General features: G+C 44.3%; 1 protein-coding gene across 10 annotated transcripts in view; it reads right to left on the bottom strand.

Annotated features, from left to right (window-relative positions):
- Positions 1–21,702: 21,702 nt before the first annotated feature.
- Positions 21,703–27,416, bottom strand: part of ZNF644 (zinc finger protein 644) — a 714,013-nt gene continuing 708,299 nt past the window's right edge. For all 10 annotated transcript variants that reach the window (XM_086953948.1, XM_086953944.1, XM_086953952.1 and 7 more), the window contains one exon: positions 21,703–23,068. In XM_086953948.1, the coding sequence (XP_086810074.1) occupies positions 22,879–23,068 (190 nt within the window). In that variant the 3' untranslated portion in view covers positions 21,703–22,878. The remainder of the gene's footprint in view (positions 23,069–27,416) is intronic.

Genomic DNA, 27,416 nt, shown 5'->3' with positions numbered 1-27,416 from the left:
TACCTTCTAGTGTGTCGGGGCCCTAAGGGCTTATGTCACTGGAATAGATGTGGCAGGGTCAATCGGGTATATCAGTGAAGGATAGATGTTTTCAAACTTTCATTTGCTTTGTTATATGCAATATACAATCAGCACAAGTTTAAAAAATATTCCTTGTCTGCATCGACATTTAACATATCACCTATTGATCTTATTCTGCTAATGCAACAAAATGAATAATCTAAGGGTGAGGTGAATTAGTGTTACGGCCAAAACTACTGACTTTGGAACTGGGTAATCTGGTTTGAGTCTCAGCAGCAGCTCAGCATCGTATGATTCTGGGCAAATCACTTAGGGGCACATGCATCAAACTCTCCGTTTGCGATTACCAAATTTTTAAGGGAACGCTATTTGGTAATCGCAAATGCCTATACATGTAGTACAATAAAAAGTGCAATTCCTTATCATTAGCTAATAGCGATTCAGAAATTGCAAATCGCTATTAGCTAATGTGACCCCATAGGAATGAATATATGGATATATGAGAATATAGCAGCACAAAAACATGAATTTAGCGGCACAGAAATTGTAATTTAGTGGCATTTTAGAGGCAAATGATGTTTGTTTCTTTTTAATAGCAAAACAAAAATTGACCCCAGTGCGCCCAAATTCTTTCTTTTAAAACAAAATAAAAATGTTCCCCCCTCTTTCTCTCACTTTCTCTCTCCCTTCATTCTGTCTCTAGCTCACTCTTTCTCGCCTACTAAAAACTGAGTTCAAGAAACGGCGCTAAATACTTCATGTAAGCTGTTCCTAAGCACTAAAATAATAAAGATTACCATTGCTAAGTTTATGCTACTCAATTCACCTACCTAAAAAGGATAAAATACCGAGGATGCCTTGATGGGACTCAAAATCATGACCTTCAGAACACTGCATTTCGTCTGACATTGAGGCCTAAGTGCCCCAAGACTCACATTGTATGCCTCAAGTTTCCTATGATTTTAATGCTGTGCTTTCAGAACGTTAGTGCAGTGAAAGGATTCTTCCCATCTGTCATTTGCAATGTGCAACCTTTACTTTTTGAGTATCATCCCATGCTTGGATACTGGTTACGACGACTTGTAAAGAGTCACTCCCAAACACTATTTTCTTGAACGGGCTCCACCACACCATAGAGTACCCTAACATGAAACGAGTACCCTAACATGGTTTACGGTGCTATGAGGTTTTGAAGTACTGATGCGTTGCCCAATGACTGCTAATTCATTCATGGCTTAAAATGGGCACCATTATCAAAGCAATACGCTCTGTGACAGACCTTGGGATATGGGTGAGCAGAGACATAGAAACCCTGTCACATAAGTGCTGATTTCGCTGGCACTTTTGTAAAAATCGCCGTTATTTTACAAAAGTGCCGATTTCGCAGGCACTTTTGTAAAAATAGTGGGATTTTTACAAAAGTGCCGATTTCGTGGCAAACCGCACAATCTTGGAGGGTCTGCATAGGCCTACAGGCCCATAGGAATGAATGGTAATGCATTCGGAAATTGCGATTACCAAATTGGTAATCGCAAATTGCAAATGGAAATCCAAGGGTGTCTGGGGGCCTAAGGCACCCCCTGCTGCACCCTCCAACGAAAGGTAAGTGTGCACATGTGAAGCACACACATGCCCTTACTGTGCGCTACATGGCACTTTCAAAAATCCATTAGTGTGCATTTTTCAAAGCATGCAGAAATTACCATCAACTTGAAGTTGATGGTAATTAGCATTTCCTAAATGCACAGTTCGTATTTAGGAAAGGCTAAATGCATCAGCAAATAGGGATTCGCAAATTTAGGTAATCACAAAAAATTGCAGTTCCCTAAATTGTGAATGACAAAAGTTACCTGCATCTGAAAAGGCCTTTTTCCATTTACAAATGGAAAAAGGCTTAGTGCATGTGCCCCCAAATCTCCCCATGGCTATGAAACAAATCTTCCCGCCATCAACTGCCGAATGACGTAAGACGCCGTCCGCCTCCGGTTTCTCTTGGCTAAGCACTATCAACGCTTTTAGCCTTGTGAAATTACTGCTTATCCGTGCAGTTTTACAAATCCGCATTTTATTGATTTACCAGAAAATTGAAGTCTACGAATTTTATATATTACTAGCAGCCCGTCCCGACGTTGTCCGGGTATGAATTGCTGCCGGCCAGTAGTATATTGTTTTGTAGGATTTCGTTTTGATAGCATTTATTATCTGTGACAGGCCTGTGAAACGCTCCGATTCACAGTGCACTGCTGATGCACTTAAGAGTGCGCATTCAGTAGTGTGTGAACTCGAGATTCCCTACTTTATTTTTCCTTGCAATATTATATAGCGCGAACTCGACAACATGGCATGAGCACAATTTACATTACAGAAGAACACATTAATTTGTGGTAGGCACGGGGAGACAAAGCAATTTGCCTGGAATCACAGGATGTTGACCTGATGCCGAGATTCGAACTTAGCTCCCCAGCTCTAAAGTTCGCAATTCTAGAACTTGTGGCTGGAGGTGTGTCTAAAAGTGTATGTCGGTGCTGGCCATCAATGAGAGAGACCTGTGCATTTTTCAAATCGGTGGTGAAAAAATATGAGTATGTTGCTGGAGATGTGGGCCGCCGTGCCACCAATGTACTTACCGGGGGAGGGTAAATACCCATTATTCCGCAACTGTCTTTCCGCAGACCATTACTCCGCATACTTTCATTATGAAAGTACCATGATTCCGCAATGCCATTATAACGCATGGCATTACATTTTATATGCTTTTACCATGCATACATTTACAACGAAATTCGTTGTAAATGCATGAATGGTAAAAGCATGTTTTTTTTTATGTTTGGATAAAGTAAGTATGGGTATAGGGGTATATGTTTTGGGGTACTGAGGTATATGTTTTGGGGTGTTTGGTTATGGCTGTGTCGACCACCTTGGGGCGGATCGGCCTTATGTTTTTAGGCCTATCTTCCCTTAAGCAGGGCAGAAGCCACTAGACACCAAGGTTTTTATTTAATGTTGCTGGGGACTGGCAAGGGTAGCTCTTTTTTTAGGGGGGGGGATTATTTTAGCTGTTTCTGACCAGCGTTATGCTTTTAAGCGCACCTGCCCCCCAGCCTGGCTGGTGAATTGTGTGTGGAGTGGTTCATTTTTCACATATGTGATTGTAATGTTTTATTCCCCCTTTTTATTCTAGTGCAAAGCTTTTGATTCCTGTTTGCAGATTCAGCAGTGGTTGATCTGCAGTTTGCGTAGTTGCATGTGTTTGGTAAGAAAAACATTGTTGTGGAATTTACTCCAAATGAGTATTATTGTAATGCATGAATTAATTTTTTATAAGTGGTGTCATAGTTGCATCTTATTTAGTTTGTGTTTTGCGTGTGAAATTCTTTTTGGATTTGTGCATGATATGTATTTGCGTGGTCTTAAGGGGTAATTTTCTTTTCTTTTTTAGTGTGTTATTGTTGTTTCTTGCTGTGTCTGTGCAGAGTAGGTGGTGGTGAATCTAGCTGTTTCTGGCAAGTGAGTGGAATCATTCTGGAGTATATAGGTCTTTGTGAGAAAGCCACATTTTCTTGATTACTTATTTTACAAAGTGTTTGTTGTTGTTGACTTGTATGTCAAGTTCAATTTATTAGTAAGGATTATGGCTAGCCGCAGGATTACTGCTCAGCAGGTTGTTGGTATGCTTTTTGAATTTCTCTGACCAGGATTATGAGACAGAGTGCATCTGAGGCACAGGAGGAAGTGCAAGATTCTGGCAGTGAGTTTTCTGTCCACAAGGAATCATCTGATGATGAAGCTACTCTCAGTACGGATAAAGTGCCTGTCTTAGAGGAGAACACTTATGTGTTTATGGTGCATCAAGAGGCATCTAGATTGCTGCCTGGGGCTACAAAGCTTCCCATTGGAAGTGCTGGACTCTGGGTTGATCCACGCATGGTGCAGCCGGTGTTGCCTGTCTTTAGTGGTGATGCAGGTAGTAGAGTGAATTGCGAACATTTTTTGCCTATACAGGTCATTCAGTTGTTTATGGAGATGTATTTTTGGCTGAGATTGTTGAGCAGACAATATGTATGCTGAGCAGTATTTGAGGGACAACAGTGCCAGACGTAGGCCCTGCTCGAGAGCTACCCGGTGGACTCCCACAAATCTGGATTATATGAAGAAGTTTTTGGGTTTAACTTTTTTGATGGGCTTGATAAAGAAGCTGTCCATGTCTTCATATTGGTCTACCAGTCCCTTTGATGGCAACAGCCATATTTCCTTCAATTATGAGTTGTGATCAGTATTTACTTTGGCTTTGGATGCTGCATTTTGTTGATAATTCAGAGTTGCCAAAGATTACCCTGATTGTGACAGTCTTTTTAAGATTTGGCCTGTCCTTGATCACGTTGTAGATCGATTTTCAGAGAGCTATGCTCTAGGGTATGAAATAGCTGTTCATGAGTCTGTGGTCCTGTTCAAGGGCTGTTAGGTTTTTAGTCAGTACATTCCTAGCAAGAGGGCACAATATGGAATTAAGATGTATATGTTGTCAGAGAGCCTGGGATTTGACCGCTGGCTCTCCTGCTTGTTTTTTTAAAAATTATGTATTGTTTGTACTACAAGAATTGTACTTTGCACGTAGAAACCTTTTTAACTATCGTTCCGATCGCGTACCTTCGGCATTTAACTGGATGCTTGTCCATGCCTCTCCTGACTTCTCTACAGCTAATCCAGCTCCCCCACCGATAGGCCTTAACCAATTGCCCAGTAGGAGGAGGAGCTTGGAGGCGGGACTCGGCTTGAAATGTATTCCTCTCAGCGGAAAGGCACGCCAAAGGCAAGCCCGTATGCGCCCATCAGCATCCAAACGGACCAAGGGGCCACCACCCCATGTCAAATTATTACTTATTCGTCCTCAGAATTAAAAGCGCTGACGCGATATCACATACAGTTGCCCTAAGCGGTAGTCAACCGTATGCGGACTTATGAAATATTGAAAACAGAAGCATGCCCCACTTTGTTCTCTGGTTCGGGCCATTCCGCCCCCCTGGTTAACTGCCCTCCCTTACCTAATTCTATTGATCATTTTCTTTATCTTAACACCAGGTCGTTGGTCAAACATCAGTTGGACATCTTCCTGCTGCTATTGAATGCAAAACCAGACTTATTGCTGGTTACTGAAACATGGCTGACTTTGGAATCCACGCTGGATATTCTAGCAGCTCTCCCCTCTGATTATTACATTTTGAATGCCAATCGTCGCCCAGGAAAATCGGGTGGGGGTGTTGCTGCTATTATACATAAGAAATTTCAATTCACTGACTTGACTTCGTTTGAAATGTCGGACGTAGAAAACATGGTTATCTCTCTGGACTCCGGGGTGGGATCCTTTGTATTAGTGCTTATCTATTGCCGCCCCTCAGTCCATGCCTTCCTTCCCGCTGCTGCGGAGTGAACAAATGGCTAATCTCATGATGAACTACCCCAGGGTCCTACTTATAGGGGATTTGAATTATTGGGTTAATGATGATCGCGGAGGACCACAGGCAAGTGAATTATCTGAACTCCTTTCTAGTTTGAATATGACCCAGCTTTTATCGTCCCCTACTCATATAAAATAACATACACTGGACCAAATTTGGTCCCACAATCTCAATCTATCCACTCCCATGATAGCACCCTGTGTCTGGTCAGATCACCATCTGATAGATTTTACACTTAGTCTCAGTGGCAGGCAGAAACCCTTTAAAATAGGAGGAGGACTACGACGGAAGTGGAGATCCCTTGATTCACAAGAGTTTGTCCACACTTTGGCTGGCTCCCTTCCTACTTTCGTCCCTAATCTTGACGTTATGGAAGCCAACATCTCAGAATGGTTAAGAGCGGCCAGTGACAGGCATGCCCCCTTAAATGTTCTCACACTAGATACCATGATGCTCATAATGTTTTCCCCCGAATTAAAATTACTAAAGTTGGATCTCTGACAATCAGAAAGGAAATGGAGGCGTGGCTATAATATTGAAGATAGACAGCAGTTCCTGCTGGTTTGCACAGAATATAAAACAGCTATATTGAAGGCCAAAGCCTCCCATTTCTCAGCTAGAATACTCAACGCAGATAATACATCTAAAGAAATTTTTAAAATTGTTAGTGAGATCAGTAGTAACAAGAGGATATTACCCAATCAAGTCCCTACCCAAGAAATGTGTAACAGCTTAAACACCTACTTCCTGTAAAAAATTGCATCATCAAGTGTAGTATCCCCTCTTCGAGCAACACAGATGGCCAGGATGACATTTGTAGAAACTCAGTCACAATAAACCATCTCTCAGCTATCTGCCCTAAAACTTTGATTGATCTTTTAACCGAAGTTAAGTCGGGCTCTCCGAATGATTGTTGCCCACCCCCTATTCTCAGAGATATATTTGTAACACTACCATACAGTATCCTCCCCTTTTTCAATGAATCTCTGACTAAAGGGGTAGTACCTAGGGCTTTTAAGGCTGCTATGATAGTCCCCCTCCTGAAAAAGCCTGGGGCAGATCCCCTCACCCTTTACAACTATCGTCCCATATCCCTTCTTCCAGGCCGGTCTAAGATCCTGGAGGCCCATGTTACTACATGCCTGTCCAATTTCATTGAACAAACAGAATACCTGGAGCCTAATCAAGCGGGCTTCAGGCCATTTCACTCCACGGAGGCGGTGGTCCTCGCCGTGTTGGACACGCTTAGAACTAATACAGATAGGGGAATTCCGCAGGCCCTAGTGCTCCTGGATCTGTCTGCAGCGTTCGACACGGTCGACCATAACATTCTGTTGAACTGTGTCGAACAAGAAGGGATCCAAGGAGCCGCCTATAATTGGCTAAAATCATTTTTGACAGGGAGAACGCAAGCGGTTCGCCTTGGGACTTTTACTGGTCCCAGACTGATCAGATCTTGCGGCGTCCCACAGGGCTCGTCCCTATCACCTCTATTGTTCAACCTCTATCTAAGGCCTCTGCTTTTTTCATAAAAAAATCGAAAGGTAACCATCTTTAATTATGCAGATGACCTCCCGCTGATTTTCCCCCTGATGCTGCTGCTGAAGTTCGAGCTACTATGCTCCATATTCAACAGTGGATGGATAGCAATCATTTGAAGCTACACCCAGGCAAAACAGAATTAGTTCTGCCTGGGAAGAGTAAGGATTGCTGGGGCCCACATTTCTGGCCTACGGAACTAGGTCCCCCCCTTATGCATCACTGTCTGTAAAGAGTTTAGGGGTAGTGATTGATGCTGACCTCTCACTTAGAGGACAGATGGGCGCGTTGATTTCCACTAGTTGTTACCAGCTCCGTAAAATCAGAAAAATTGCTCATCTGTTAACCCCCTCAGCTTTAATCCAGGTAGTAATAGCACTTGTTCTTTCCCGCCTGGATTTTTCAAATTCCCTCTACATCGGGTTGCCTCAGTATTTACTGAAACGTCTGCAAATGGTGCAGAACCAGGTGGCAAGATTTATCTACAAACAGCCTAAATGGCACCCGGCTAGGGCCTTGCTGATTCAGCTCCGCTGGCTTCCAGTGGAGCAACGGGTGGCATTCAAGACTGGATGTTTAGCTTTCAAAGCACTGCATGGCAACAGTCCGTGGTTCATTTCGTCCATGATCAACAAGTATGCTCCTCGGCGAAACCTACGTTCTTCTCATCTTCATCTCTTATCTGTTCCGACTATAAAACTCAAACATGTTGGAGGTCGCAGATTTTGCCACTTGGCACCTATCTTTTGGAACTCCCTCCCAGTAACACTGAGAAGCTGTGTCAACTTATTATGCTTCAGGAAAGCACTTAAAACCTGGCTATTTGAGCTGGCCTACTAGTCGGTCTGATGTCACACTTGTGAAGCATGATTAGCGCCATGAAACCTCTGGTGATAGTGCGCTTTATAAGCAATTCATAACATAACATAACATAGAGAGTAGGATAAGATAGGTCTAAAATTTCGAGAATGTACACTGGTATGGATTCCACTATTAACACCCTGGTTGTCCATTGATTTTTGGAGTTTCAGAGAAAGTTGTGTGGGAACTTGGTAGAGGACTTCATAACAAAGGTCACCATTTGTACCTAGATAACTTCTACACAGCTGTGCAATTGTTTAAGAAATTGTTCAAAGTGGGCACTGTTGCTTGTGGCACAATCCGCTCTAAAAGTAAAGGTTACCCAAAAGAGCTTGTTTGAAAAATGCTTGACAGGGGACAGGACAGTGCCTTGAGTAGTGATGAACTGCTAGCTGGGAAATTTGTGGACACGAGGGATATATTCATACTGACTACCATCCATGATGGAAGTACTTCACCTGTGACTGTTTGAGGTCAGGTTGCTGAAGTGCACAATCCTGTTTGCATTGTAGACTGCAATAGGCACATGGGTGATGTAGATCGAGTAGATCAGAGATTGGAACCTCACTCTACTGTTTGAAAGGCTTACATTTGGTATAAAAAAAGTTGGCCATCCATCTCTTCAACTTAGCAACTTTTAATACTTTTGTTGTGTTCAAGGAGTGTTCTCCAGCGTCAAGGATGATTTTTGTTCAGTTTCAGGAGTCTGTGATAGGCAGCCTTGTTGTAGTGGAACAGGCAAGTTTTTGTAGAGTTGGAGTGGTGGCGGATGTGGCTAGATTGAAAGATCGTCACTTTCCCGATTTAATTCCTCCCATTTGTGAAGAGGTATGCAGAAGTAGAATTGTATGCACTGTGCGGATTGTCCTTCTAAACCTGGGTTGTGTGTGCCCACATGTTTCAGACTATCACACTCAAAAGAGTTTTTGGGCGCAACAGTGAGTCTAATAGTGAAGGAGTAGTTTCTGTCCTGTAACTCCAGTTCTGTAGTAGGGGTATCTCTGTTATAGTCATAATCTAGTGAATAGTCCCGCCCATGTGCGTGGACCCCGGCAATCAAAAATAATCTCTTAAATTGTCAAAACATGCAGAAACTGCAAAGACACTTAAGAGAGAATTTAAAGACAAATAATGCAGCCTATATCCACAGGCTACACTGTCCAGTACTTCAACTAGAAATTCCACCAAATAACACCACACACAACACAGCCTGCCCAGTTTCTACCATAGAGAAACTTGCCTCTACCCGTAAAAGACTCTGGAATGATAGAGAGGAAGGCATGGACAGACAAGCCCCATAGGCTGCCATTATGTAAAATAGGATACTGTGCCTTTAAGAGAACTTTCCAGAACTTCTCCCAGTATCCCAGAATGCATAGCCGGTCCCTCTACTTTCAGTTCTTTTTGAAGGCAAAGCACGCCAGACCTGTCGCATTCCTTACATGAAGAAATATCTCCACCGGGGAGGAGGGCGGGCGCTTATGACTATAACAGAAATACCCCTACTACAGAACTGGAGTTACAGGACAGAAACTACTCCTTCTGTAGTAGGGGATCTCTGTGTATAGTCATAATCTAGTGAATAGAATGGCAAGCCCATCCCCACACCAAAGCGGCGGTGGAGAAAGAAAATAACGCCCCTACTGTACGAACAAATTCTGCAGCGAAGCCTGCCCAACCTGAGCATCTGCCCTGGCATCAGAGTCCAGACAGTAATGCTTAGCAAAGGTGTGAACTGACTTCCAAGTGGCTGCCTTGCAGATTTCAGCAATCGGCACGTTACGGAGCAAGGCCGTCGTGGCAGCTTTGCCCCTGGTGGAATGAGCCTTAGGCTTACCTCCTAAGGTCTTATTAGCCTTTTGGTAACACAATTGTATGCAGGACACAATCCACCTAGAAATGGACTGCTTAGAGGTAGCAAGACCCGTCCTGACTGATCCATAATTAATAAACAACTGGTCAGACCTAAGAATATCTTTGGTTTTATCCATATAAAATTTCAACACCCTCCTAACATCCAGGGAATGGAGAGCCCGTTCCGCTGGAGACGAAGGATTCTCAAAAAACGTAGGCAAAGTTATGGTCTGGTTGACATGAAAATCAGAAATAACCTTGGGAAGAAATTTAGGGTGAGTACGCATAACAACCTTAGCAGCATGAAATACAGTATAAGGTTCAGTACAACACATCGCCTGAATTTCACTCACCCTGCGGGCCGATGTAATGGCCAAGAGGAACGCCACCTTCCAGGACAGGTGCTGCAACGAAGCCTTATGAATAGGTTCAAAAGGCTCCTTCATCAACCTGGACAGCACCACATTCAGTTCCCATGAAGGCGAAGGAAGCCTGACAGGAGGGAATACTTTCTTCAAACCTTCCAGAAAATCTTTGATCACAGGGATCTGGAAAAAGGAAGTCTGTGAAGGGCATTTCCTGTAGGCAGTCAATGCGGCGAGATGAACCTTAATGGAATGAACATTAAGTCCAGACTGCGCCAAATGTAGAAGGTAAGGAAGGATGACATCTTCCTTGCACGTCGTCGGATCATAGTTCTTGGACGCACACCAGATACAAAACCTCTTCCACTTGTAAGCATAGGATGTCCGAGTGGAAGGTCGCTTAGACTCCTTCAGTATGTCCATGCAATCCGCAGGCAGATTCAGGTGGCCATATTGCACTATCTCAGGAGCCATACCATCAAACTCAAAGACGAGAAGTTGGGGTGTAACATCCGTCCCCCGAACTTCGTGAGAAGGTCCGGCCTGCACGGCAGCCGAATGTGAGGAAGGAGAGACCGGTGAAGCAGGTCCGTGAACCACCACTGCCTGGGCCACTCCGGGGCAATGAGTATCATCTGAGCCCTGGACCGGGCCAGCTTGATGAGCACAGCCGGAATCAGGGGAATGGGAGGAAAGGCGTACAGAAAGCTGTTCGTCCAGTTGATCCATAACGCATTCCCCAGCGTCCCCTGCTGGTAGTACCTGGAGGCGAAGTCTCTGCATTTGCTGTTTTCGGCGGTGGCGAACAAATCTACGTCCGGAGTTCCCCACCTTGCGAAGACTTCTCCTAGTACTTCGTCGTTTATGACCCATTCGTGGTTTTCCTGAACCAGTCTGCTCAGTGCGTCTGCCTGAACATTCTGCACACCTGGCAGATGGGTGGCCGTTATCGTCAGTCCTCTGGCTAGGAGCCAGTGCCAGATCGCTGCGCCTCCTGTGACAGAGTGCGTGATCTCGAGCCCCCCTGCTTGTTGAGGTAATACATCGTGGTGGTATTGTCCGTCTGTACAAGCAGAGAGTTGGTCTGGAAGGACGGAAGAAAGGCCTTCAGTGCCAAGTGAACAGCTCTGAGTTCCAGGAAATTGATGTGATACGTGGCCTCCATCGGGGACCACGTTCCTTGAATCTGTAGGTTCCCGGAGTGCGCCCCCCAACCCAGGAGAGAAGCATCCGTCACAACAGTCTGCGAGGGAATGTCCTTGTGGAAGGGAACCCTCTCAGGAGATTCTCCGCCGAACACCACCACTTCAGCGACTGAAGAGCATGCAGAGACAGTCGTATCTTGTCGTCCCAAGATCCTTTCCTCTGATCCCACTGGTCTTCCAAGCACTCCTGCAGCGGTCTCATGTGCAGCCGTGCGTGTGGCGTCAGGAAGATACAACAGGCCATCGATCCCAGTAGAGAAGACACCGTCCTCACTGTTGTAGATGGAGTTGTCATAAGAGCCTGAGCCTTCCGAAGGAGAGATAATCGTCGCTCTTCCGAAGGAGACACGCTTGCTGACAGCGTATTGATGGAGGCTCCCAAGTACTGTATGTATTGGAACGGAGTCGGGACATACTTGATGTGCAACCCCAGCTTGTTCAAAAGAACGCACGTCTTCTGGAAGTGTGCTCGCGCTTCCGAGAAGGAATATGCCTTGATCAACCAATCGTCCAGGTATGGGTAGACAAACACCTTGTTCTTCCGCAGGTGTGCTGCTACCACCGCCATGCACTTCGAGAACGTTCTCGGCGCAGACTTTAGTCCGAATGGGAGTACTGTGTATTGATGATTGGCGCCGACTTGGAATCGCAGGAACTTCCTGTGTTTGTGTGCAATGGGCACATGGAAGTAAGCATCCTGTAGGTCTATAGCACATAGCCAGTCTCCCTGTTGCAACTGAGGATAAATCTGATGCAACGACAGCATGCAAAACTTTTCCCTGCGAATCTATTTGTTTGCCTGTCGCAAGTCCAGAATGGGCCTGAACTCGTTCTTGTCCTTCTTGCGAACCAGGAAGAACCGGGAGTACAGACCTCTCCCTCTTTGAGACAGAGGTATGTTTTTTATCGCCCTTTTCCTTAACAGGATATCAGCCTTCACCTGGAGCTCGCGCAGTTGATACTGAGAGCTGACCGGAGGGATCGCTGGAGGAGGGCTGATGAACCGAAGACTGTATCCATTGCAAACAATAATCAGCACCCACTTGTCCTGAGTAATTTTTCTCCACTCTGCCAGAAAAAATTGGATGCTTCCCCCTACCGGAGTGGGTAACAGATCCGAGGGAAGTAGGTTCCTAGGGCCTAGACCCAGCCTGGCCCTTGGGTGCGGGAGCCGACTGCTGGCCTCCTCTGCCCCTCTGGCGCTTCTGGAACGGCTTACGGAACTGTTGTTGTTGTTGCGACTGTCCCGAAGCTTGGCCACGTCCTCTGCCTTGTCCACCGAACCGCCGTTGGAAGGGGCGGTACGACTTCTTTGTGTCCTTAGGCTTCTCCAGGCCCACAGCCGTGAGCGTTTCGGCCTCCGCCTTCATGCGGGCCATCTCATCATCCGCATGCTTCCCGAAGAGGGTCTCGCCAGAGAATGGTAGGTTGGCTACCCTCTGCTGTGCGTCCGGTTTCAGGGACGTAAGACGGAGCCAGGCGTGATGTCGTTGGTTAATGCCATGGCAAAACCCATGAGCTGCCAACAGGGAAGAGTCCGCTGCAGCGCTGATAATCTGGTTTGCCACCAGCATCCCTTCATTCAGCACTTCCTGGAAGTCCTCGCGTTTCTCGCGAGGTAAGTGCTCCGCAAACTGCTGGAGGGAGTCCCAGAGGGCGCGGTCGTAGCGTCCCAACAGCGCCGTGGCACTCGCAGCCTTCATAGAGGTCGCCGATGTTCCACATACTTTCCTCCCTGCTGAATCCATCCATCGAGACTCCTTATCCGGGGGAACCGTGGATGACTGGGTGGTGGCATGTTGTTTGCGGGCCGCCGTCACAATCACAGAATCCGGAGAGGGTTCCGCCCTCAGAAAGGCTGGGTCCGAATCGGGAGCCCGGTACTTCTTCAGCAATCTCGATGGAGCCACCTTCGTCACCGCAGGGGTGAGAAAAAGAGCCATAGCCGGTTCCTCCAGGACCGGCACCAGGGGCAGCAGTGGACGAGACAGGTGTTTCTGATGCAATGTCTCAAAAATGACTGACGTCTTAGGTGTAGGCACCGTCAAGGATATGCCTAACTTCGCAGCGCCCCTCAAAAGGACATCATGGAACACCACCAGGTCATCAATCGGGGAAACCCTCGTGTCTGGTGACCCCGACAAGGTCGGAGAATAGTCTCTGGTCCCTGAGGACCTCGTGTGAGAGCGGGAGCCGTGCCTCCTATGGCGGCGTCTCGACCGCGTGGACGATCTGTGTCGCGATCTCTCCCTCCTGCTAGAGCGAGAGCGAGATCTGCCAGCCCTTGGCCGCTTCACCGGCTTCCGTGGTGGGGTCTTCCTTGGCTCCTCCCGGGGTTTAGGTTTCGGTGTCCCCTTAGGAGGTGTAGGCAAAGGAGGTAACGACGTGGACCTCGGTGGAGGGACCGGATCTACCACCGACCGAGGGGCCGGACCATGCTTTGGAATCGGTGGCGGAAGGTCGCCTGGTGGAAGCGGAGGGTTGGTGGGAGGATCCTCCTTCGGTACAGGCGGAAGTGGCGATCCAGGCCGAGATGGTGTGTACACCACTGAGTACACCGAGCCCGGTGACCCCTTAGGCGAAGGGGGCTGAGATTCAGCCCCTTCAGCAGTTGATCGCTTCCTCTTGCGTCCTCCACTAGAAGCAGTCTGACTTCTGGGGCCAGAATCCGTCTTGCGCCGTTTAGGAGAGGAGGAACGACTCCTAGACGCCGATCTCTTCCTTCTCGACGCTGAGCGTCGTTTTTCCGGCATCGAACGTCGCCTCCGTGACTCCGGCGTCGAACGCCGCCTCCGCGACGTCGACCCCTTCTTCCACGACGTCGAACGCCGCCCCCGCGACGTCGACCTCTTCCTCCGTGACGCCGTACGCCGCCTCCGCGACGCCGAACGTTCCGTTCTCGACAACGAGCGTCGATTCCTCCTTCTTGAGGCCCTCGACGTCGAGGAGCCCCTAGACGTCGACCGGTGCTTCGACGGTGATCGGCGGCGTCGCCTCGACGGCGAGCGCCGATGCTTGTCACTTCGTCTCCGATGTCGATAGTAGGACTCCGACGACGATGATGACGATGACGTCGACGGTGGCTTCTTCGACGGCGACCTCTCCAGGCCTTTCGACGTCGAGTCGTCACGCCGTCTCGACCCGGAGCCCCGGGGAGATGGGGAACACACCGCCGTCATCCCTCTCGACGTCGTCGTCGATGCAATCGACGTCGACGGAGACCGGGACCATTTGCTGGACTTCCTGCCTCTGGGGAGCCCCCAGAGGCCTCAGCAGAGGCAGAGGGAACCTTCCCAGCCTGCCCAGACCCACCTGCAGCCTGCAGACGTCTCTCCTCAAGGCCTGACAGCCTAATCTTAAGCCTGTCCCTCAGAGTCCGAGCTGTAAACTGCTGGCAGATGACAGTCTTCAGGGACATGATCCTCAGGGAGACAGACGATGCAGACGTCGTGTGGATCACTCTTGGCCTTCTTCCTTCCACATGCTGGGCATTTGTCAAAAAGACCAGGCATTTTAGAGCCCTAAAACGCCTGAACCAACACAGAAGAGAAGAGAAGCAACAAGAAGCTAAACTCAAACACTTTTAAGTACAAAAAGTGACAAAAAATCCAATAAACCCTTGAAACAAGGGAGAGCTCAATGCCAGGGTCCTGTTAGCAGGAGCCGGAAAAAAGAACTGAAAGTAGAGGGACCTGCTATGCATTCTGGGATACTGGGAGAAGTTCTGGAAAGTTCTCTTAAAGGCACAGTATCCTATTTTAAGCCACATAATGGCAGCCTATGGGGCTTGTCTGTCCATGCCTTCCTCTCTATCATTCCAGAGTCTTTTACTGGTAGAGGCAAGTTTGTCTATGGTAGAAACTGGGCAGGCTGTGTTGTGTGTGGTGTTATTTGGTGGAATTTCTAGTTGAAGTACTGGACAGTGTAGCCTGTGGATATAGGCTGCATTATTTGTCTTTAAATTCTCTCTTAAGTGTCTTTGCAGTTGCTGCATGTTTTGACAATTTAAGAGATTATTTTTGATTGCCGGGGTCCACGCACATGGGCGGGAATATTCACTAGATTATGACTATACACAGAGATCCCCTACTACAGAACTGCCTGGTCTGTATTGTTTCATATTTGTAGTTCTGTTTTATGGTTGGCATTAGTATGGTGTATTTATTTACCACTGTTGTGCTTGTAGTTATAGTATTGTATCTAGTTCCAACTGGTTTGTCTTTTCTTTCTTGTTATGCACGGTGTGCGTGGACTGGCTTTTGGCATGACGGTGTGCATGGACTGGCGCTTGGCTGGTGGTGTGCGTGGACTGGCGTTTGGCAGTGTGCATGGACTGGCGTTTAGCTGGCGGTGTGCGTGGACTGGGGCTTGGCTGGCGATGTGCCTGGACTGGGGCTTGGCTGGCGGTGTGCGAGTAGTGACTTGCTGCTGGTTATTACACACACGGCTAGCCAAACACTGCATACATTACGTCACCCGCCAACCGGTGTGATTTTTGTTAGCCATGTGGGTGCATAAAAGTGATGGGCCCTTGAATGGCGCTGTCTGTTGATGTGTATGTTATCATTTGCTTGGCCTGCGGTGTGAATGGTCTTGTGTTTGTTACGTATGAAAGGTGTGTGAATGGCATGTAAAGCGGTTGGTGCCTTGCCGTGGCTTTACAGCTCACAAGCTGTGAGTCATTGGTTCAGGTTTTTAAACTTTCAATTATTAACAGGGCATTTCCTTTTTGTGAAATCTCTTGTTCATAACATTTTAAGCTCTGAATATTAACTCATCCTCGTGCCAAATATAACAAGTATGTGTGTATATTTAAGGAATAGTTAGTTGTGAAATAATATTTGCCTCTTCTGTCTTTCTCTTCCAGGGTGTACATTGTCTCTACGGGTCTGTTGATGTGTGTGTTATAATGTGCTGGGCCTGCGGCTGGTGGTGTGAAAGTGTATGTCAAGTATGAAAGGTGTGTGAATGGCCTGTAAAGAGGGTGGTGCCTTGAAGTAGCTTTACAGCTCACTAGCTGTGAGTCATTGGTTTCAGTTTTTAACCTTTTGATTAACAGTGCATTTTCTTGTTAATAAAATATACATTTTTAACCTTTCACTCAACCTCATGCCAAATCCAACCAGGGTGTGTGTGTGTACTTGAGGATCAGATGGAGAGGCAGTAATATTTGTCTTGTCTCTCTCTGCCAAGGTGTAATTTGTCTCTAGGGAATATCACTCAACTCTAGATATTTTTGTAAACTAAAAACAATGGGGAGAACTGGGTGGTGTGCCTCCCAACACCTTTTCTTACCCACAATACAATGCAAACCTCAAAATGTGACTATAGTCATACATTTTCCCTGCATTACTATGCCATAATCTTCTGGAATCAGAAAGACCACACTTTTCCCCAGGTCTCCAGATCAAAATGGTACCTCACTTGTGTGTGTGGCTCAAGTACTTGCAACATGAAAGGGCCCAAAACGTACTGTGGAGGCATCAAAATGATCCAACACAAAACATTCTGGTTTTGCAAGGGGGTCACCTGAGTTTTTGGCTCCGGGCTCGATCGCCATCTAGGGAAACCAACCAAACCCATACATTTATAAAAACTTGACACCCAGGGGACTCCAGGGAGGTATGGCTTGCGTGGATCCCCCAACGTTTTTCTACCCAGAATCCCTTGCAAACCCCACATTTTGCTGACAAAAAGCACTTTTTTCTCACATTCCTGTGGGGGAAAGTTCTGGGATCACAGGGCTGACACAAATTTCCTACCACTAAGCGTTCCCCCAGGTCTCCCGAAAAAATACTACCTCACTTGTGTGGGTGGGCCAAGTACTCACAATAGGCAAGGGCCCAAAACATAGTATAGACATCGAAATTACCTATCACAAAATGTCTGGATCCATTGAACTGCCCACCGCCTTCCGCAGTAGTGCAGGAACTAATCAGGGTGAACCCCAGGGCGCTAGGTGCATTTCACTCACTTACATCGTACCTAGGAAGACTGCCTGTCGGGTGGGGGCTCCTAGTAGGTTCTCTACACAATGCCTCTCACCCTCGGTTTGTCCCTTCTTTTACTACGCGTGTTCCCTGAGGAAGAAAAGCGGACTTCTATTTCTTTAATTCTCTGTTCCCGTATATGGTGGTGTTTTCCTTATCTTTGTTTCCCAGGTCACGCCAGAGCTCAACTCTCAACAACATCCATGACTCAACAAGCCTCCGTGACTCAGCAACCTCCATGACCCAGCAGCCTCCATGACTCAGCAGCCTGGAAAAAGTTATTCGACTCTCACCCAGGCTCGTCTTCAATGCTTCGCATTGGGTTTCCTGTTGAAGATCATGCAGTGTGACGGCTCTTCTCTTCAGGTGCTGGTCAGACGAGCCCTGTTCCGTCCTTGCTGCTGCTACTCACAGGTAAGTCTAAATGCTATTTGGGCTACATTTCACTCTTGTGCTCAGTGGAATTCCATTGTTTTGACTCCCTGCTCATTTCTGGTTATCGGGGAGATCTTGGGTAACAGCGCACAAAACTCTTCGCAGTCAGAGACTTCCTGACTTTGTTTCCTATATCACAGTTCCCTCTTGTTCCCACTCAGCTTACTTTACGCTACTTGCCTGGATTTAGGTCAATTCCTCCTCATATTAATTATGTAATTCAAGCAGAGTTCTTGCTGATAGAAGTGTATATTATTATTGCAGTGTTTATTGTTATCCTGTTACGTCTCTGTTTTTCTCGCTGAAAGAAGGTCTTTGTAACGCTCACAAGCCTTGGACATACTTCAGCTGAAGGATACAGATTATGTCTCATGTCACTGAAATGAGACTGTATGGTGTGCTTATCGTGTGACTGTGTAGTTATCTTTGGCACCATATGGTGTAAGTGCATTTCTAATTTATTCAAATCATTCTAAAAGACCTCTTTTATCGTGACCCAATGTAGAAGTTTATGCATGGTTTATGTCATTGATTATTTGTGTTCTTATTGATGTATTGCAATACTGCTGCAGGAACTGGTCTCCATACTCATTCCTAACTTTAGGACAGATGTCCCAGATTGGTCTGTGACCCGGAGTTTGCTTCTCCACCAGCACGAACCCGCACCAGTTTCTTTATTTTAGCTTTTTATTTTAACTATTTATTTTAGTTTGTTAGTTCCAAAAACCCCTTCCCTTGAGATTATCGGATGAGCACTGGTGTCTCTGGTTCAGTGTTCATTGGTTAATTTCTGGGGATTGTTGGGGTCCAGTTGCCTCTGTGTATCCAGCAGAGAAGAACGCATTCCAACGTTCATCTTCCTAGCTTGGTTCCTGATACAAAACACCCTGGTTTTGAAAGGGGGATGGGGCCCCTTACTGAGATTTTAGCACCGGGCTTGGCAGCCATCTAGGTAAACAACCAAACACAGGCAGGTTTGGTAGGATCTTTGTGCCGGCGCAGTGATCCAGACAGAAATGTTAAGGAAATGTGCTTTTTTAAGCTAAATTTGAGGTGTGCAGGGGATTCTAGGTAGGAAAACGTTGGGAGATTCATGCAAGCCATACCTAACTGGACTCCTCCGGGTGTCTAATTTGCAAAAATGTCTTGGTTTGGTAGGTTTCCCTAGATGGCTGCAGAGCCCGGGCCCAAAAACCCAGGTGACCACCCCCCCCTGGCAAAACCAGGTTGTTTTATTATAGGTAATTTTGATGCTTCCACAATACGTATTGGGCCCTTTCCTGCTGCGTGTACTTGGCCCACCCACACAAATGAAGTACAAATTTTGTGGAAGACCTGGGGGAACTCTGGGTGGTAGGAAATTTGTTTTAGCCCAGTGATCCCAGAACTTGCCCACACAGAAACGTTAGAAAAATGTTCTTTTATAGCTAAATTTGAGGTTTGCAGGAGTTTCTTTGTAGGAAATGTAGGGGGAACCACGCAAGCCATACCTCAATGGACTCCTCCACGTGTCTAGTTTTCAGAAATGTCTATGGTTTGGTTGGTTTCCCCAAATGGCCGCCAAACCCGGGTGACACCTTCCCGGCAAAACCAGGTCGGTTTATGATATGTAATTTTGATGTCTCCGTAATACGTTCTGGGCCCTTTCCTGCCGTGGGTACTTGGCCCACCCACACAAATTAAGAACCATTTTTAATCGGGAGACTTGGGGGAATGCTGGGTGGGTGGAAGGTTGTGGTTCCTCGCAGATTCCAGAACTTTCCATCACAGAAATGTGAGGAACATTTATTTTTACAAAGTTTGAGGTTTGCAAGGGATTCTGGGTAACAGAATCTGTTGAGAGCCACACAAGTCACCCATACTGGATTACCCTAGATATCTAGTTTGCAAAAATGTATAGGTTTGCTAGGCTTCCCTATGTGCCTCCTAAGCTAGGGTCCAAAATCCACAGCTAGGCACATTGCGAAAAAAGGGTCCGTTTTCACTAGAAAAATGTGATATGTCCATGTTGAGGTTTGGGCCGTTTCCTGTCACAGGCCCTACCCACACAAGCGAGGTGCCATTTTTTATCGGGAGACTTAGGGGAACACAGAATTGTAGAACAGGTGTTATTACCAATTGACTTTCTATGCATTTCTGTGTAAAAAAGAAGTCACTTTGAAAAAAGTCCTCTAATGCACATGCTAGTATGGGTACCTACAATTTTGGAGATGTACAAATATCGACTTGTTGTAAACTCAATATTTTCTTCCCATTTTGGAAATAAATAGGTGTCCTTGATACCTATTATTCGCTACTTATATTTTGCCAAATCAATTGCTATATACCCGGTACACAATGAAAACCCATTGTAATATGCAGCTCAGTTATTGGCTGTGGGTACCTCGGGCTCTAGGTGAACCTACAAGTCCAATATATTACCACAACCAGAAGGGTTCAGCAGACGGAACTGCATATTGCTTTAAAAAATCTGCCATACTTAAGTTACAGGTGAAAACAGCGGCACAAACTGCTGTTTTTTCAACTCAATTTCAATATTTTGTTATTTCAACTGTTAGTTTCAATAGGAAAACCTTGATGGATCTACATAAATGATCCCTTGCTAAATCCAAAATGATGTCTACTTTTGAGAAATGTATAGCTTTCCTGGATCCATTATTGCTTTCACACCCATTTCTACCACTAACAGGAAGGAGGTTGAAAGCACAAAAAAATAGTTAAAAATAGGCTATGTCCCAGTAAAAAGCCAAAAACTGTGAACAAAATGTAGGTTTTCTGATAAATGTCTGCCCGTCCCTGAAGGCTAGGAAGATGGTGATTTCAGCACCACAAACCCTTTGTTGATACTATTTGCAGGAAACAAACCTGACACTTTCTGCTGCAGCACTTTTTCCCCATTTAAAAAAATATATATATCTGGGTCCTTTCCAGGGAATCCACGAACCCTAGGTACCTTTAGAATCCTCAGGCCGTTGGAAGAAAAGGGTGCAAAACTGGCGTGGATGCCTTATGTGGACAAAAAGTTATAGTGACCTAAGCGTGAACTATCCCAAATAGCCAAAAAAAAGCTTAGCATAGGGGTGGTACTCTCTTTGCTACGATGTATTTAGTGATAGGTTTCTTTTTATTCTCACAAATGTTTTTAACAAAAATATGTTGTATTGTATAGGGATTTTGTTTTGTCTAGAAACCAAAAACCTTTCTTAAAATGAATAAATGAATGAAAATATATATATATATTTTTTAAAACAGTAGTTTGTGTTATTCCTTGTTTTATATGGTTCATTCGCCTCCTTGACGGATTAGTGTACATATGACTGTTTGATTGCTGGCCGAGTGTGGAACAAGTTACTGAAAGGGAAACTTTCTACCAGTTACTGTATAGTGCCCTATCCCTATTGGTTGAAGGGGCCCCTCTTTTTCTTTCCAGTCCACTACTGTATTAAATACAGCATTTTACTACTATAACATTATGTTAAATAAATCAAGAATTCCCAGGGTCATGACCAAAAGTGATCAAAAAGGATGTGGCTCTAGGCAAAGATTGAAAGCTGCAGAATGACCACCATTTCATACACTAACAAGCCATAGCACCATGATGGGGTTATGGTGAGGCAGAGACATTTTAGGCTCAACAAGTAAAGAAACCTTTTCAATTAACACATTAGAATTTAAATTCAATAAAATACCTAAGTTTTTCATATGTTATAAATGAGACTTAACATACACTGAAGTGACCTTTTAAATGATTCTCATTTAAAAGTGCATCAAGGTATGGAGACGTACTAACAAATGTTTACTAGGTTTAACAAGGTAAGCATATATTCTAACAAGTATTTTCAAATGTCCTTAATTTCACTGAAATCACCCTTTATGCTTAAAATAAAAGGGTCCTTTAGAATAAATTGTTACGAAGAAAGTTAACATTACATTAAAAGCAACATTAAAAAGTAAAAAAACTACTTGAGGCATTTAAAATGAATATTCACAATTTATCAAGAGCAAAATTCCTGCACCACATTTCCCATCCTCACAACACATTTCAGTAATTCTGTACGTAGCCTCTTTTGCAAGAGCATAGTGTTACACAATCCCATACAAATAATCACATCCAGAACAGGTTCTAAAATTTAAACTGTAAACATTCTTTTCCTAAAATGAAAAAAACCCAAATGTCTTAAGTTTTTGAAAATGAACAAATTAGAAACAAACAGCAAATGGGAAACCTAGGCAAGACAATACAGACAGCAACACGTATACAGCTCTATGGCATTTAAAAACAAAGTAGCAAAAGGGGAAAAATGTTGTTTACGTTTTCAAAACATAAGGTAAAACACAAAAAACATGATGTTTGGAAATTAAGTTGCTTTTAAAATCTACCGAAATGTATTAGGGTGTGTATATATATATATATATATATATATATATATATATATATATATATATATATATATATATATATTGTTCTCGAAGGAGGTAGCATGAATGTGCCACTTTGTTGGTTGTGAGAATTTCGACTTGAGTGAAGACCTTTCTCTAACTGCACAGTTTCCAGTACTATGTACACTTTATTTAGAAATTTGTTTAACAAATCTTCGCTACTTTTTAGTACAAAAAATGCATGGGATAAAAAACACATCTAAATAGAATATTATTAACTGCCCTACCTCAAAGAAACAGTCTTAAACTACGGAATACATGATTACTATGTAATGCCCCAAGTAATATGTACACTTTTGATTATCAGTTCTCAATATTGTACAAAACAGTAAATACACACAAACAAAATATATCTGACTTTAAGATGCATGTCATTTTTTGGAATAGCCAGAACATCAACTCCGGACACAATGTAAATATGATAGCTTCTCTCTAACATATGGCGAAGTACCAAGTACCATTGTGCAAAAATTTTGAATGATCTTTATTAAATTATTACCTGGATGATGAACACTTTATAATTGGCCAAAGGGTATTTCGAACTATATAAAATATGTATTTAGATAACTTAGTACACAATTGGTATTGATGTCTCCATTTCTAAATATTTTCTGCTTCAAAGTTTATAAACCGGTAACACTAACTTTTTAAAAATGTCCTCAAAAGGAGTTCAAACGAACAATCCATTAAAATGTGTTATGTAGAAATGTTTCTATGATGCTGCTTCTGCCATTAATAAAGAAAAAGATGTTTCAGAGATTGATGGAGGTTTGAGCATTGATGCAACTTCTACCATGCCAGCTCCAGTCCGTGGCAGATTTGCATTGACAATGTGCCTCTGTAAATGCTTAATCCAATCTTCCTGAACAGATAATGGTCCTTTAAACACCAACCCACAAAATCTAGGTAAAATTGAAAATATAGGTTATTAACAAGAACATTCTGGAAACTTAGCAGCTTATATGAAATTTGTAATATGGCACAGCCAAACTTTAAAATACAATTACAATGTTATACTGTTCAAATTCTTTTTTTTTAAAACCTCTTTTTATTCACTGTTTGTTTCATTGGCCACAGATGACAGTAGTTACAGTAATGTGCACCCAGTTGACAATTGAGTCTTACCACCTTTGGCTCCCAGGTGGACATAAGGACATCAATAGTATTCATTTCAGGAGACACAGCGCCTACTAATAAATAAATAAATAGATATATGACTGGCAGAACAGCGTTCCAATCAAGCACTCAGGTCCGAAATAAACAACAAGGTCCGCAATTATACCAACACCAAATGGTTTATTGGATTCATAAACCTGTTTTATATCTATATCTATATCTGTCTATATATATATATATATATATATATATATATATATAAATGCAGAAAGTCGCCGTCAGCAGCTGCTTCGCGCAGAACAAAGAGCGAAACCACCACGTAAGTGCAGTTTTCAGTGATTTATTCGTGCCAAAGTTGTAGCCTGCAATCCACCATGACGCGTTCGCCTCCACCAACGAGGGTTGAATATATATATATATATATTCAATGAAAAAACCATAGGTTATAGGCCATATATAGTTAGGAATTAGCATTTACAAAACCTTATTTTACTCGCATAAAACCATTGAAATTCCATATATAGTTAGCTAACTATAAGCGCTAACTATATATCGCGCACCCGCAATCCACTGCTGATGATGTCACATATTACATCATTCATGACATGGTCAGTGACATCACTGATGACATCACTGATCAAAACAACCAGTGATTGTATGTGTCTGTAAAGTTTAAATATGTTTCACATATTGAAGAATGAGTGGATGTATAAGTGTCTGGATGAAGAATTTAGTAGGTGCATGACTGACTGTATGAGTGAGTGATTAAATGTGTCTCACTGAGTACATGGGTTAGTGACTAAACTGTCTTAATTCGTGCATCAGTATGTTTGTTGTTGTGTAAGCTGCTGCATGTGTTGATCAGTAGCTATAAGAGTGGCCATATGGGTTATTGATTGGTTGCCCAAATATTTGAATGGGAGGCTGAGTGTGTGTGTGGGTGGCTGGGAGGTGCGTGACTCTGTGCATAGATGTGTAAGCAGTTGATTCACTAGGAGTATGAGTTCAAGAGTGCATGTGGAAACAGCTATATGGGCGGTTGACTGTGCATGGGTGTGTTGGTGAGTGAATGGATTTCTCATTGCTACATGTGCAAGTAAGTACGTATGTAAAACACAATACATGTGAGAGTTGAGATATATAAATAACTGAACATAAGACCCAGTGAATGTGTGAGTGGCTGTATCGATCACTGTGAGCTTGTATCAGGGATTATATAAGAGAGTAAATATGTGTTATTATATGTTTGAATAAGTAAGATGTGTATAACTGTATAGTTGAGGAAATGGAGGTGTGATTGATTCTTTGCATGACTGACTAGGTGTGTGAGTAACTCCATGGATGAGTGACAGTCTGTGAGTGTCTGTTTATACTGAGTGTATGTAAGGTTATATTAGAGTCTGAAGAGGTTCATTGTATTATCACATGAGTGATGTGATCAGTGATGACAAATGAGATGTCATCAGTGATGTCATTTGAGTTGTCATCAGTGATGTCATTTGAGATGTCATCATTGATATCATTTGAGTTGTCATCAGTGATGTCATTTGAGATGTCATCAGTGATGTCATCAGTGATGTCACTGACCATGTCATGAATGATGTAATATGTGACATCATCAGCAGTGGATTGCGGGTGCGCGATATATAGTTAGCGCTTATAGTTAGCTAACTATATATGGAATTTCAATGGTTTTATGCGAGTAAAATAAGGTTTTGTAAATGCTAATTCCTAACTATATATGGCCTATAACCTATGGTTTTTTCATTGAATTTTCAAGGTTTTGTAAATGCAAATTCCTAACTATATATCCACTATAACCTATGGTTTTTTCTGTGAATTTCATTGGTTTTTTAATAGCAAATATGAAAAGCTTTAAAATGTCAAGTACGTGATAGATAAAAACATTTTCGTATTTATGCACGTTGATGTGCTTTGAACGCTGCCCCCCCCCCCCTCCCCTCTTTTGCCTTTGTTAGTACTCTCTCTTTGCAGATACAGAAGGGTAGTTAACGCAGGCCTTTACCCCCGTTGTAATCCGTCGTACCTCCTTGTCTCTCCATTTGATTGATTGTTGTCCAAGCATTTACTGTTTTAGAATTGGTTCTCTTTGGATCATTCTCTATTTACAAACAAGCACAAAGTCGCAATACTCTGTTTAGTCTTTGCAGATAGTGAAAAATCGTGTAAAAAAATAAAAGTAATCGAGCAAAATCAGTAGGCCACTAATTGGATCTCTTTTTGACCTCGCTAAAATAGAAATATTAGGAACAACCCTTCTTGAGAAATACGAAAATAGTGAGATGAACTGAGCTCCACACCATGAGGGCTGCAAGACAGCTCGGCTCCATCACCCATCCCGCACAAAATAATGACAAACCCTATGCAAATATTAAAAATATAGACAACACACCAGCAAAGAAATAGGGTAAAACATTTTATTAAAAAACTATTTACATAACGTTGGTTTATAAGATGATGTCAGTAGTGGACCGATGTGTGAATAGATCGAAAACAGCACAAGGCTCCAAGATCCGGATAGCAAGCTCCTGGATGTTGGGTGCCATAGTTTAGAGTTCTGAATTTCAGCCTTTTTCAATGCCTGTGCTTTGTTGAATCAAAATGGCGGCTTGACACAAAGCTGACTCAAGCGTTGTTACTGATGCCATGCAGACCAAAACTGGTTTTCAGTTTGTACATTTTTCTAGATTTTTCAATCCAAGTTTGGTTGACTTTGTAGAACGATGGCTTCAGATTTTCAACATACGGTGTGGTGGCGCTGACTGGGAGGGGGCGCTTCGCTCCTGCCCCCTCCCCAAGTAAGATTTTCATACGTGAAAGTACGTTAATGGTTTTGGTCCCCGAGATGCTTCGATGTCACTACCATTCTCAAATAGCATAAGTTCTGGATGTTGGGTGCCATAGTTAAGAGTTCTGAGCAGCGCTTGTAACACTGTCTGAAGCTTATTTCCTCCTACTGCAGCTTCACTATTCTCAAAGTAAGTGAGTGTCGTTTGTGGACCTGACTGCATTAGAAAACAATATGATATGTTACCTTCCTAAACAGCTTGACGGAGGCCCCTGAGGGGCGCTGTGATGGCCATGGACTCGGAGAAGACGCTTGGCTCCGACACCCTCCCCAAGTCTTATAGCACTGGTGTAGCCTGAGATCGCCCCCGACATAGGCGGCCGGCTCCCGGGGTCCGGCGGTACTTTTTGCCTTTTGATGACTCTTCAATTCTGGACCTTGTCCCACAATCCGTTTGACCTGAAGACAAGCTGTAGTGAGGCGCCCCTTTATCGTTTTAGTTGCCATTCCGCCCGCTTTTGCTACACTGTGCCTCTTCCGCCATTCAGCTGTTTTCCGCCCGCTCTTGCGACTACAGCGTCTCGCTCACCATGTAGTTGAGATGCGCCCGCTCTAGCGGTGCAGCGATAGGCGGCTGCCACAGGACTCTCAAAATGGCGGCCGGCTCTTCGGTTTTGGGCCTGGTCCACTAAAATGGCCCTGGGACACCTTGGAACTCGGACGCTTGTCTGCTAGGGCTTGGATCCCATTCTCGAAAAGCGTCCCCTCAGCCGTGAAGATTCTACAAAAGTCTTGGGGGCCTCCGACTCCCGCAGGCTTCTGGTGGGGAGCGGCTGCCATGATTGCTCGTGGAATGGCCACGACGGAGCTACGAGATGGTAGTGGTCTCATGCTGACGCCAGCTTTAGTCTGAAACATCCAGAAACACTGTAGACTACCAATTCGATCAGTTCCGGTAGCGCCCCAACATGACCCGGAAGAGAAGAACTTGCCCTCCCCTCTTTGACTGATGGTTCTTGTTGCCTGTCCCCTCTGTTGTCATTTAACAGAACTTTTTGGACTGCTGAAAGGGGTTGTGTTCTGAACGCTGGTTGGTGGAGACATTTAGACTATATTCTTGACCTACGTTGTCGCGTAATGCGTTTTATGACACGCCGCGTTAGCGCACCCGGAAGTGATCCGAGGCGCGGCGAGCAGCGCGTAACGTAAGCATAACAGGTCATGTGACTTGTTAATAAAACTTTTCATTGGTTCATTTTACTTTTGTTAATTTAATGATGAAAAGCTTGGTCATATGACCTAAAAATTACGCTTTTTATTATTTT

The sequence above is a fragment of the Lissotriton vulgaris genome, chromosome 1_1 (assembly GCF_964263255.1).
Source record: "Lissotriton vulgaris chromosome 1_1, aLisVul1.2, whole genome shotgun sequence".
NCBI classification, from domain to species: Eukaryota; Metazoa; Chordata; class Amphibia; order Caudata; family Salamandridae; genus Lissotriton; species Lissotriton vulgaris.
Note: the sequence above shows the minus strand (reverse complement) of the source record. Positions and strands in the feature narration are given on the sequence as shown.